General features: G+C 33.0%; 1 protein-coding gene across 1 annotated transcript in view; it reads left to right on the forward strand.

Moving 5' to 3' along the window:
* LOC309646883 (uncharacterized protein C8orf34 homolog) overlaps positions 1 to 13993 on the forward strand; it is a 351104-nt gene that overhangs the window by 250434 nt on the left and 86677 nt on the right. The window contains 1 exon segment of the mRNA XM_082433666.1: positions 3662 to 3738. Within this exon segment, the coding sequence (XP_082289792.1) occupies positions 3662 to 3738 (77 nt within the window).

Genomic DNA, 13993 nt, shown 5'->3' on the forward strand with positions numbered 1-13993 from the left:
TTATTATACATGTGTATTTTATATGTACTTTTTTATATATCAGATATTAAAAACATTATATATAAAAGTTAAAAAATAAAGTGTTGTGGGAACATAAACCAATGCCAGTGTAGCACAATACTAAACAAAGGTAATAGTTTCTATACACTCAAATCTCTCATAGTACTGATGAGATGAAACACTCTCAGGACGAACCTTTAACGCTGCCAGTGAAAGGTGAGCCGTGTGTCATTAGCAATTTAGGGGCCCCAGGCTGGCCATTTGTTGGCACTCCGTTAGCTTTTGGAGTCATCCTGGCTTCTCCTCACTGGTACTCTTGCATGTGTACCTTTACTTGAGCCATTTTTCTCCAACTCATAGTAAGTTCTTTCTCGTTCCCTCTGCCTGTTCAGATCCTATGTGCTAAGATGATGTCAAGTCTCCCTGAAGTCCAGCCCACAGCAGTGTTTTCTTTTTTTCAATTCCTAATTGCTTTTTGTTTTTTTTAAATAAGATATGGTTCTTTTTTTTTTAATGTTTGGTGGCACCGCGTGGCATGTGGGATCTTAATTCCCCGACCGGGGATCGAACCCACTTCCCCTGTATTGGAAGGCAGAGTCTTAACCACTGGACCACCGGGGAAATCCCCAACCCCTAATTGTTTTTGAATTACTCCTTGTGTGTTTATTCTTCTTACCTCAGTTGGATTATATGCTTCTTGAGGGCTTCTTGTGTTCTCCACCATGCTCAATATAAAACTAGATACAAAAAATAAATAAAATAAAATTCAAAAAAAAAAAGTAGATACAAAACAGGTATTAACTACTGGCCCATTATATATATACTTAATTCTATCGAAACCACTCCAATCCACCGATCTACAGAAAATATATCCTTCAACAATCATGTTTACATAATAACTGAGTATTGTTAGGATTTAAATTTTTTAGAAAATTAAACAAGGCATCAGTAATATGTTGATTATACTTACTTGCATTCGCTGGGGGAAAAGGTATTCATTAAGTTTAAGCTCCTTTCTTGAACTTCTTATATCCTGCATTCCTCACATTCAGATATTAGAGACCTAATCAACAAATTCCAAAGTATGCTTTCTGATTCAGTACATTCTTTTCTACTTAAGTTAGTCAAATCGCTAGATCCAAAAAGTGCTAATGTGATTTTTATGTTAAATATGCATCCACATTGAGCTTGGCTCAATAAACATAAATATTTCTATGAACAGGTATAATTCTGTGCTTAACAAAAACCTGTTATGACACAAACAGCAAAAGTAAAAACAATGACAGGAAGACATTAAGTGAAGTTAAACAGTGGCAAACCCTACAGATCTCCAGGTCCTTACCAGCACCCCCAATCAACCACAGAGGCTAAGTTTTTAGTCCAAGTGCTACCAGAAACTTAGATTTTGACAAAATTCCTTTATCTTTCGATGCTTCAGTTTCTTCTCTCAAATGAGGAGATAAACTCTAACATTTGACAGATTTAGAGACTCATTTTTCCCCTCCATGTTATTAAAAAGCTCAAAGAATTCATTGCTTGCATTTTGAAAATCACTTATACTTAGAAGAAATTGCTCTGGAATAGACAGGACAAAATAGTTTACACATATGCACCCACCAGTAGTTGGTAATAAGCAAAGTACTGAGAACACTTTAAAAAAATGGAGTGTACCCCTCCCAGCCTTAAACACTAAGGTTTTATTTCATGATGTTTATTGTCCCTACTAACTTGTTAGATTAATATTCTATCACTAGATTTGGGCTATTTAAGGGTCCTTTCAACTTAACTTTTAATACTGTCAGATATGTAAGTTCACAAATATTCTGGCGCACTTCACAGTTGTCCCTTTATGCTGAGCTGAATAGATCTTTTCACACTGTAGATGTCACTGGATATGGCACCAGTAACCAGGAAGAATTCAACCAAAACAAGAACAGAACAAGATGTAAAACCGTATAAAGTTACCAATACCTTCCCTTTATAAATGTTAATTTTTATTAAAAAAATCAATACTGTAAAGGTGTTCAAATAAATTCCAAGAGAGAAAGAGTCATAGAAAATTTTCTTGCTCAACTTGTTTTGAAAGCACCTAGCTGAGAGCCTGGCATATAGTTTTTTTGAATAAATGAATATACAAATACACAAATAAATGGATGAATGAATTGATTAATGTACATATGCATAAAAAACAAATGCAATGACAATATCTCTTTAAAACCATTAACTGCTCACCGAGAGGAACTTGAGAACTCACTTATTGTATAGTACTTCTAACTATAAAAAACCTAGCAAATCCACAAGAGAGTGCGTTTTCTTCTGTAAGTGAAATAATTTGCTTTATAGTGTAGAATAGAACATTTTAATATTACTTATTGTCAATATTCTACACAAATAAAAATTTCAACACACAAATAAAACAGAAAAAATACCAAGTGAATGCTGAAATTACAGTAATATTTGCTCACAGTTCTGCAGAATATAATTCAGTCGTGGAGGACTTGAATTATGCTAACTTATACATTATAATGTAAAGAGTCTATCTAGTGTCACATTTACAATGGGGTTTTAATAGATAGGGGTTCAAGTTTCCTTCATTAATAGATTAATATTTTTAACTTGATATAATTCTCATCATTTATCCCAATCTTATTTTTCTTTTTGAATATAAAATTCTAAATTATCGGAGATAGCGCTCCATGATTCAAAAGCTATGCTTATGGATTTGTGCTAAGCTTTCCATTGTCTCTCTGGTCTTGAGTGGCCATTAAGGGCTTGGAGGATTTAATGTTCTGATTTTCTTCCCAGAGCACACATTTTATGCAACAGGAAAAAAATCTGTCTCCATATGTATGTGAATCTGAAGAAAGTCTTCTTTAGGGAGGCATATGGCTCTTTAAAATTAATAAATATAAGAAATCAATTCTTAAAGTTTTCAGTGGTTTAGAATACCTTCCTCTTAACTGATGTTTTTATTTGAATGGAAGGTATTAAAATACAGACTGTTTCTAGATGCTCCATGTATCTGTCTTTATTGAAGAATTCTTTATAGCCTGTAGAAATCTTTGTTATAATTAATTTAATTCAGCAGACATATGGAAAGTGTTGCCATCATTTTATTCACATATTTTAAAGTTGCTACCCACCCACTCATCAATCTAGTCAAGTGAATAATTATAACTTTTTGCTTGATACATTAAAATGGAAAGCCTACCACCATTTAATAATATGTACTTTTCTCCAGACTTTTCAGAATTTTTCATCCCATTTAAAAGAGAGAACACAAATTGATACCTAAATAGTGTAGCAAAAAAAAAAAGTTGATGGATAAAACAAATACAAAATTACAAGACAGAAAAAGGACGTTAAAGTTCCAACAATTAGCTAAGTAATATGCCAAAAAGAGTGTTGCCCTAAGATGACTGCAGCTCCTGCAAATTCCTGACTTCACTGTGCCCTTTTAAATTAGAAATACTAAACGTTTTTCATACGTTGTCTTTAAGCTAAATAAATAACACTCTACACCCTATTTTAAATCACAAACACTATGATTTTTCAACAACTGGTTCAGTCACTTTAATATCCTTCTCGTAATAGGTTTATATATCAGAGAGTTAGTAAGCAATATGTGACTCTAATTTATTCATTCTTATTGTGAAAACAGATTCTTTAGCTGGAAGCGAAGAAGCACTGATGGAAGAGGGTGAAGAATTTGAGAAAGCATCTAGATTAACAGGACCTGTAAGTATATTCATTTACTTATTTTTATCTCTAAAACGAATGTATATCACTAATAGGAACATCTAAAGGGAATAGGAAACAATATTATTCAAACTAAAGAATATTTTATAACATGCATCCAGTATATTCCACAGAGTCATGCAGTTGCTTGTATGAGTAGGTGGCCAGCTTGATTACAGGTACCCAGCAAAGCTGGACTGAGCTCTTTCAGCAATTGGGGAATAAGATTTGAAGGAGGTGGGAAAATCTAATTTCTGGTATTATTAACTTTTTGCTTGTGCACATGAACATTCTAAAAGATTATGAGCTGCCATCTTAAACTTCACTAAGTTTATATACAGCCTGATAGAAAAATAACTGTTTTGCATATCCTGAAAGTTTACATATAACTTAAGCATGGTATTACCAGTTGTGAAGTCCTTGTGATATTTTGGTTAAACTATATCTCTTCCATAGAGTATGTTGGGAGGAAACCATTAGGTTTAAGATTTTCAATGCAATTTAATGTTAAAAGGATAAACACAGAAAAAACTGAAATCTACATATAAATTCTAAATATAAAGTTTGTAAAAGATTCTGAGTTGCTCTAAAAATGGCTATGCAATCTTGCATTATCCTAAACTTAATATTTAGACTGGATTAATATACTACAGTATTCTCTGCATTCGTTTGTTAGGGCTGCTGTAACAAAGCACCACAGACTGGGTGGCTTAAACAACAGAAATGTATTGTCTCACTGTTCTGGAGGCAGAAGTCTGAGATCCAAGTGTCAGCAGGGTTGGTTTCTTCTGAGGTCTTTCTCCTTGGCTTACAGACAGCGCCTTCTCTCTGTATCTTTGTCTTCACATGTTCTTCCCTCTGTAAAATGTCTGTGTCCTAATCTCCTCTTCTTATAAATCACCAGTCATTTTGTATTGGGACCCATCCCAATGATCTCATTTAACTTAATTACCTCCTTAAAAATACTATTTCCTATTAGTACACATTCTGAAGTACAGAATGTGTACTAATCCTATTTAGTACACATTCTGAAGTACTAAAGGTTAGAACTTCAACATGAATTTTGGGGGAACACAAGTCAGTCCATAACATTCTCAGATGAGATTACATTATTTGGAACATTATTTGGATCACAGGATTTGGTTGAGGGTACCACATTTTTCAATGGATTTCATAATAAAATTAATTTTACAATTACTGATGAAATTAATATATCTTTGTTCATATGTCTGCTTCTCATTGAAGCTTCTCAGGCCTTATTTAAAATTTCTAATTTCTCTATTTTTCTATATAGCACTTCTCAGCTTCTACTATACTATATGATTTACTTATTTATTGTCTGTCTCCTCCCACATAATATAAGGTCTATGAAGACAAGCATTTTTTGTGCATTTCTTTGCTTCTGTATTCCTAGAAGAGTGCCTATATATAGTAGGCACTCTATACCTATTATACAACATAATAGTTATATGTTGAATAAGAGAAATTATTTAGCAATAATTTCTTACCATGCGATGAAAAATATCTTATTTTCACTTATTATAAAATAGTAGAAACTTAGAAATAGGAAGAAGCATGGTGGTCATCTAGTTCAGGATTTCCTCTCCCTTACCTCAGTATTCTGGCCTCCTATGCCACTTTCATCCAACGCAAGAACATCCATTTTATAGATAAGGAAATGGAAAGTCAGAGAAGTTTAGTAACTGGACCAAGATCCCAAAGCTAAAAAAAGCAGTGAGGTCAGACTCTACTCAATGCTCTGTGACGAACTAAATGGAAAGGAAATCTGAAAAGAGAGGGGATATATGTACGCAAATAGCTGATTCACTTTGCTGTACAGCAGAAACTAACATAACATTGTAAAGCAACTATACTCCAATTAAAATTAATTTTTTTAAAAAAAGCAATGAGGTCAGGAGTTGAGCACTAGTCAGTTTCCCTTCTACTGCACATTCTTGACAGTTCTAGTGCCTTCCTGTTTCTTTTATAAACAGATTATTCCTATTTGTTAGACATTTTCTTACATTTCTCACAATCACGTGTAACCATTGGTCTTAGTTCTACTCCTGAGGTAATAGTCCTTCCTATGCTGAACCGACCTCCAGATAGTAGAAGCTGTTAGTATGTCCCATCTGACACTTTTTTCCAGCCAAAACACAATCTGTTCTTTCAACCAATTCTTACATTGTGTAGTTTTCAAATATTTCATTTTCCTCTGGATGCTTTCTCTGAACATATTCTTGTTTGCCAAGTCCCCTGTAAAGTGTGGGTTATGCCACAACCAAACGCAGGGTTTCAAATAATGTTCCCACATCATAGAGTGTTGGAGTATGCATTGATAATCTCATGATCTCTTGCATGATAATCTTCATAATCTCATGATGATAAAAGCATGTCATCCTTCAGTTTGGGATAATCTGTCATTCATCACTTTTTGCAAAGATTTTTTTCATCATCTGTGAATTCCACCAAAGCCTTATTCATATCTCAAAAGATACCATTAAATTCTTTTTCTAATAATTTTCTAAAATCAAGATTTGTCCTGTCCATAGTATTTAGCTTACTTAATAATACCTAATAACCCAAAGAGGAAAAAAAAGAGAAAATAGTTTTTTTGGTCAAACTTCTGAGTGGTTTCAAACTGACCTTTGGAAATTTTTGCTTTCTTTTCAACAGTGCTCACATAGTGTTTTTCTAATGCAGAAATTTGTCCTAAGCCAATTTAACTTTTCATTTATCACATTCACTAGATTTTGAATTCTTAAAAATTCTGTATTTCCATTTAAAGTCAAATGTAAATTTAAACATTTAATTTAGGGGGTAAGTGTGGAATATAAACAATAAATGGATAAATAAATTAATATCAGGACCTTGAACATAGTTTCTAGATGGTAGCTGCTTTTATTATGAAGAAAACATGGATTTAAAAAATTATATCAGATTGATGATATTCTAGATGGAAATTCCCTAAATAATATTACTTACAATTGTATTTTTGGTAAATCAAGAAGAAAATTGTGGCTTTATCTAAATATTAATGGAGAACTGGAACAAAGCAGAACTTTTTTTTCCTTTATTACCATAAGAAGTTCAAAATACTTCAAAGCAAATTTTGAGTCATTTCCTGCAAAAATATAAACATGCCACAAATGTTGAAAACCATTTAGAGTAGTTTCAACACATGCTGTCTCTATTTGCTAACTTTCCATGTTGGGTATTGGATATTAATAAGTGGGTAACAGACTCTTGGAAACTTTTTTTCCCCAGTGGCTTAAGCGGTGTTTAAAATATTTTGTGAATATTTGAGTGAGGTAAAAGCAATATTTAGATTTACATTTTTATCCTCCCCCAAATAAGCAAATCATTCTTTTGGAATTTCCCTCTCTCCCTCCTCCTTTTCTGTTCTGGAATGTCTCAGCATATCTACACCTTGTAAAGATTAAAGCTGGATTTGTCAGATAAATCTATTCATTAAAAATGAAACAACAAAAAGGAAGTCTTAGGAAGAAAATACAAAGCAGCAGATATTGATAATGACCTTTTAGTCCATAAATAGAGTACATAAACTTTTTTAGATCAATGATCCATAAAGACTTACTATCAATGATTTTTAAAATTTCACAGTTCCTCTAGTTTCTTAATCTTGGAAATTCTGTTTTGTTTTGAAAGTATTAAACAAGTATGGGAGCATAATGGGAAGATGAAAAGATAATTAAGAAAGATATTTAGCATTCAATATCTTACTGTTTTTCTTTTTCCTTTGTAAGTCTCATTTATTTTATTCATTGGTCAGTACTGACCAGTCCATCATAAGCTGACTCCTATAAGACTTTATGTAACTGGTCATCATTTCTTAGTTAAAGCAGAAGGAAAATCAAAAGAAGGACTCTTGGGCTTCCCTGGTGGCGCAGTGGTTGAGAATCTGCCTGCCAATGCAGGGGACACGGGTTCAAGCCCTGGTCTGGGAAGATCCCACATGCCGCGGAGCAACTGGGCCCGTGAGCCACAGTTACTGAGCCTGCGCGTCTGGAGCCTGTGCTCCGCAACAAGAGAGGCCGCGATAGTGAGAGGCCCGCGCACCGCGATGAAGAGTGGTCCCCACTTGCCACAACTAGAGAAAGCCCTCGCACAGAAACGAAGACCCAACACAGCCAAAAATAAATAAATAAATAAATAAATAAAGTAGCTATTAATTTAAAAAAAAAAAAAGAAGGACTCTTGTAGGGAAATATTTCCTAAAATTCCTAGGAGTTACTAAAAGTTATGTTTTTAGTATATTTTCCTTCTGAACAGTCTTATCTGTTTGAGAAGACAGGTAAAACTAACTAGAATGATGGTAGTAGTAATGATAATGATATCACATATGTGTATAGCACTTTTTAATTGTTAAGCATTTTCACATACTCAGTATCAGTCGTCTCTGAATTTTGCAAGTCCTATGACTTATCACTTAGATTTGACAACCCTTCTGTGATATATTCATATTTCCCAGTGCCCAAACTCTCACAGAACTTGTCAGGGTCCATACAATTATTAAGGCACTGGAGCCACTATTAAACAGCAGATGTAATATAGAAAGAATAAAATTAGGCCACTATCAGTAGCCAATATTAAAGATAGGATTATTTGTTAGATTAAGCTGATAGTGAAAAAGTGAAGTTTGAGGGACTAAATCATGAGACAGGTAAATTTTTATGAGAGCAAGTGATCATTAAATCTGGAGCATAAAAGACTACTGATCTTGCTTGTGTCCTTGACAATTGAAGGAGTATGAGAAACCAGAGCAACATGATGAGAAGGAGATCTTAAAATTCAGAGGGTACTCAGAAGGAAAGGAAAGAGGAAAATAATACATGTCTCAGAAAAGATTCCTTCGGCAAACTTGATGCAAAAGTTAGACTCAGGTGATTACAGAATCATCTTAATAAAGTAGACGTCTACTTAGCTGGATTAGGGGTAAACTTTGATTACTTTGAAGCTTGACTTGGCAATATTAATTGTGCTTTCTGAATTAGTAAATAAACAAACCATGTTTTAAATTGATGTTCTAGGGACAGGTGATAGCTTTTTTTTTTTTTTTTCACTCTTCAGTGATTCTGTTTCTACTCACAAGTAGCAAGGTGTGGACCTAATTTTCTGAAGTTGGAATTTCCCACACATACTGCATTTTCTCAAGATCCCATGAATATAAACTTAAAAAAGAGTAAATTTGGGTTAGATATAGTATTCTTTTGATAACAACTGTAACTGGAAGACATGAAGATAAAGAAACACTTATGTGCATAATTCCAGTAACATACAGCTGATGTAGAAATTCAGAAAAGAGTTTTGATAGGAAAGACATTGTTTATAAGTGAATTTCTTTTTATTGGGTCGAATTAGGTAAATTGATTTTGCTAATTTAAAAAATTTTATTCAGCCAATGAAATAGGTCAGCAAAGAGTTCCACCTGTATTTCTATTCCCTGTCTTATTGTTAATTAGTACAGTGGAATCCTCTTATAACAAATCCGGGGTGCTCTTGGGAATTGTGTTAAAAGAAGAATTCCACTACACTCAATGATCACTTATTGCTGAGACTAAAGGAAAATTTTGAAATCTGCTGAAATCATATGACTTTTACAATATGTAGGTTGCACAAATGCCTTGTATTTCCTTGGAGATTCTTTCTTTACTACCACTTCTTCTTTCCCAGATTGTTACCTCTTCTCTCATAAGGCATGCCATAAAAAGATTACATTTAAAAAAATTAAAATTACCTACGTATAAAAAAAATAAGGTACAAGGATATATTGTACAGCACAGGGAATATAGTCAATATTTTATCATAACTTTAAATGGAGTATAACCTATAAAAATATTAAATCACTGTGTTGTACACTTGAAACTAAGGTAATATTGTAAATCAACTATACTTTAATAAAAATAAGATGTAAAATTATAAAATTATCACTTAGACTTGACAAGCATTAAAACAATTTCCCCCATAGCTTTCCAGTATAAAATTTGGGTATGAATTTTTAGTGGACTTTTAGACTATTTCTTTAACTATGAATTTTGATACTTCTACTTTCCACCTTGTTTCTTACTGATAGTGTTCCTCCCTACAAACAACCCCTGCCATGAAAATTATGTCTGTTTCATCATCTTCACAACTTGACATTTTAAATGTTTTCAGTAAAACATCTTCAAAATTCTTTTTCATACTCAGGTATAAATTTATGATGAGTAAATTGTTGTACATATTTTATACAGTTTGTAATTCTATGTAAATTGATTTAAATAGCTGGCCAGTGGAAGAAATGTTGAATGTACAGGTTAATGAACAAGCTGCAATTTTTTCTTGCATTATATACCTAGCGTGGAAAAATAGGATCACAGCTAGCATTTATGTAATTAAGACTAAACGTATTTCAATTTGTGCTCTTGCAAAATAAAAAAGGAAAGAAATTAATGTTCATTATCATCTCACCAAGTAGAAATAATAAATTATGGTGGATTTCGTCCCTTGAAATACAGTGTTGACAAATTGCTGGCAGCTAATTGTAGTAATGGATTATCTGCTAAAGAATAGCAATTGGTACACATTTTGCTCAACCCTAAAGGTTTTTACTGTTTCATTTTCCTTCTATCCTGTAGAATTTTGCTTGGCTTTTATCACTCACAGATCTAGGATGCCAATAAATTGCTTAAAACCAAGTACTATAGTCGGCAAGTTACCTAACCAAATTTTGGAATCTACTGGGATTTTTCTGTTTGACATTTCAGGTCTGTTGATTTCTACACACTGTTGGTGGAAATATTTGCCTAAACCTATGCAAATATTATTTTTTAAAACTTCCATGAATTTTAAAAATGTAACTTCTAAATGTCACATTTGCACCAAAAAAAATGGCCTGAGATGATAAAGCATGATATAATGAGTGGTAAAACATTGACTATAGCTTTTGTAATTAATCAGTCTCTCTACATAATTTCACTGTTTCTCCATTAGTAGAATTATGAAATTATTTCTTGGGATCAGTTAAATTCTGAATTTTATTTTTAAGATAGTTGGGAAGAAAGAGTGGCCTAATATGCACTAATGTAGATACAATTGATTTATAAGCCAGTAATGCCCAAGAAGATGTATGTCAACATGCTATTTATGTCCTGAGGATTCCAACTCAGGACGAATCCATTAATTCTTATAAACATGATGGGCAAAAAAGAAAATGTATTTTGACATTTTCAGTATTTTCAAGTTATTGCTAATTCTTTACTCAAATGATTGCCTGCTACTGCAAATTTCATTTGTTTGGTATATAAATATACTGAAGCAGAAGGAAAGCAATATGGATTTTTGTGTAGTGAGGTAAAAACCTTATTCATACTCTGATTATGAACTGTGCAGCATGCGTGCTGAAATGGTCTCTTTGTGTGTGGAGCACAGGAAGTTAACATTGAGTCCCTTAGTGGGGATGGAAAAACATTAAGATCCTCACAAAAAGGTTTTCTCTTACATGTTCATCTTCTTCAGCTATAAAAACTACATAGATTACATTAAAATGATTGGATACAAAGTGCTTTCCTAGAGAAACTTAAACATTTGTGGGCTTCCTTGCCCTCTCAACCACATTAATCTAATCAAGATCATTTTTTTGGCCTGTGATAAGAAGGGGCCACATATAAAGTTTGAGTCTCAGGACTGTGCTGACTCAAACTGAAAAAATATGATATATTCCTGCTATTATGTTGACATAATGATGTATATTAGAAGAACATTAGGGAAAAAGATTATTTTAGAAACTGTGCTTGAAAGGGTCATATTGAATGTCCATGCTTTTTTAAGATATTGAACTCTTTTTTCCTCTTTTCTGTGTATTGTACATTTCTAGAGAGATTTCCCAAAGTTAATAAAATATCAACATCAATATCAACATTAGATTTGCAAAATATTTCAAAAACGAAATTTGGTATAACTTCCTATTATCTATGTTACAGTCTTCTTTATTTCAAATTTGTTTATTTTTAAATTATAAATATAATAGTATTTATTATAAAATGTTTGGAAAATTCAGTAAAGAGTATAGTTTAAAATCCAAAACCACAACATAAAAGATGAATTTTCACATTTTGTTTTATTTTTCCAGTATTTTTATGCATGTGTATCTGTAAATATGTCATATCATAATTTGAACTTTGGAAAATAGTCCATTAGCAACTTTGCATCCTGCTTTTCCTTCCTTTACATAATTATAATAGTCTGACATAAAACTCTTTATAAACCTAGTTTTAATACCCACATATTTTTGCAGCCTTATCTGTTTTAGTATCTATTAGACCAAATATCCTCATACCTTTTTAAAGTTTAAGACTTTTATTTTAGTGTCAAACCATAATACAGAGTTGTTATATTTGAATTCATGCTGGAGTTTTTGGTTGGATATTCCCAGTTAGTTTGTCCAAGGCTAATGGTGGTTGTGAATTGGATGGTCATGAGTTGTTGACAGATGTGTTGGGATCCAAGCATTCCAGCCCTCCTCTTAAATGCTTTGAGTCACATTCTGGTGCAAATAGCCGATTCCAGGTCCTGCTGTGTGTTGTACAAATATTATTTTCTATGTTTGTTTTTATGTGAAAAGGTATGGGAAACACTAAGATTTGGGGCTTAGAAGTAATGCTTGGAGATAACTGCACAAAATCATCATTAATTTTCCTTAGGCTGGATTCCTAAAAGGGTCAAAGAATATGAACTATTTTAAAGTTCTTGACACATACCCCGAAAAAGTTCATTTGCCCCTTTAACCAGGAATCTCCTAAACCCTTCCTAGAATTAAATATTCTCTTAAAATGTATAAGTGAATAAACAAAAGATTCACAAAATTAATTTATCACACTGATAAAGGTAATATGAAATATTTTTAGCCCATAAAGTTGGGTTTCTTTGTTAACTAGTAAATTTCTTTGATTACAAATTAACAAATTTTATGTATACTTATTAGACTCATGTATTTCTATTTTTTATGAATTGTTTTTCCTTGCCATCAGCCATATTTCTTTTGGGGTGTTTGTTTTCCTGTTGACTTGTTAGTATTCATTATGCATAATGACTTGTTCTATTTTATAGATGTGGTAAATATTTTTAGTAATTTTTCTTTTGCTTTTTAATATTGTTCCTGATAGTTTTTTAATTAATTAATTAAATTATTTATTTTTGGCTGTGTTGGGTCTTCGTTGCTGCATGCGGGCTTTCTCCAGTTGTGGCGAGCAGGGGCTACTCTTTGTTGCGGTGCGCGTGCTTCTTATTGCAGTGGCTTCTCTTGTTGCGGAGCACGGTCTGTAGCATGCAGGCTTCAGTAGTTGTTACACGAGGGCTCAGTAGTTGTGGCTCGTGGGCTCTAGAGCACAGGCTCAGTAGTTGTGGCGCATGGGCTTAGTTGCTCCACGGCATGTGGGATCTTCCTGGACCAGGGCTTGAACCCCTATCCCCTGCACTGGCAGGCAGATTCTTAACCACTGTGCCACCAGGGAAGTCCATGATCATTTTTTTTACTATACTTAAACTATTACTTTTCTCTTTCTGATTTCTTTCATTTTTTTAGACATAGTTTTCCCTCCCCAATATTAGATATTTACCTAAAAGTTCTTACATTTCCCCCTTAGATTCTTTAATCAATTTTGAATTTATTTTAGTGTTATTGTGAAACAAGGATCTAACAATATGTTCTCAAATAACATGTGTAGTGTCATTTGTTTTTGAGAACCCATCCCTTTCTTATTTTGAATTTTTTCTTTTTATCTTAATTTACTAGGTATAATAATATCATAACTAATATTTATTTAATACTAAATTTTTGCCAGATACTTTACACGCATTATTCCTTACTGTTTGCCAACAGGTCTTAATTATACCCAACTTATAGATGGGGAGACTTAGAGTCAGGGAGATGTGATAACTTGCGTTGGGTACCTCAGTTGGTAAGCCAAGGAGCCAAGACAGCACCCATGCCAGGTGGCCCAAATCCAGGGTCTGCCCACTTAACCACTCTATCATCTGGACAGTGGAGAGTTAGCTTCTGTTGACGTGTGCACTATTTTTGTTTTAGTTATTGTAGCTTTACCTGTTTTAGTATAAAGTAGATAAATCCCTCTTTTTCATTCTTCTTTTGCAAAATCAAAGAATTTAACCACCATACAATAACTAGCTGTTCTTTATCACAGTCCTGAAATGTGACTTCTTGTGTGATTTTTTTTTTTTAATATAGGTTTAGGAT

The sequence above is a fragment of the Balaenoptera physalus genome, assembly GCF_965194825.1.
Source record: "Balaenoptera physalus genome assembly, chromosome: 17".
Classification (NCBI taxonomy): domain Eukaryota; kingdom Metazoa; phylum Chordata; class Mammalia; order Artiodactyla; family Balaenopteridae; genus Balaenoptera; species Balaenoptera physalus.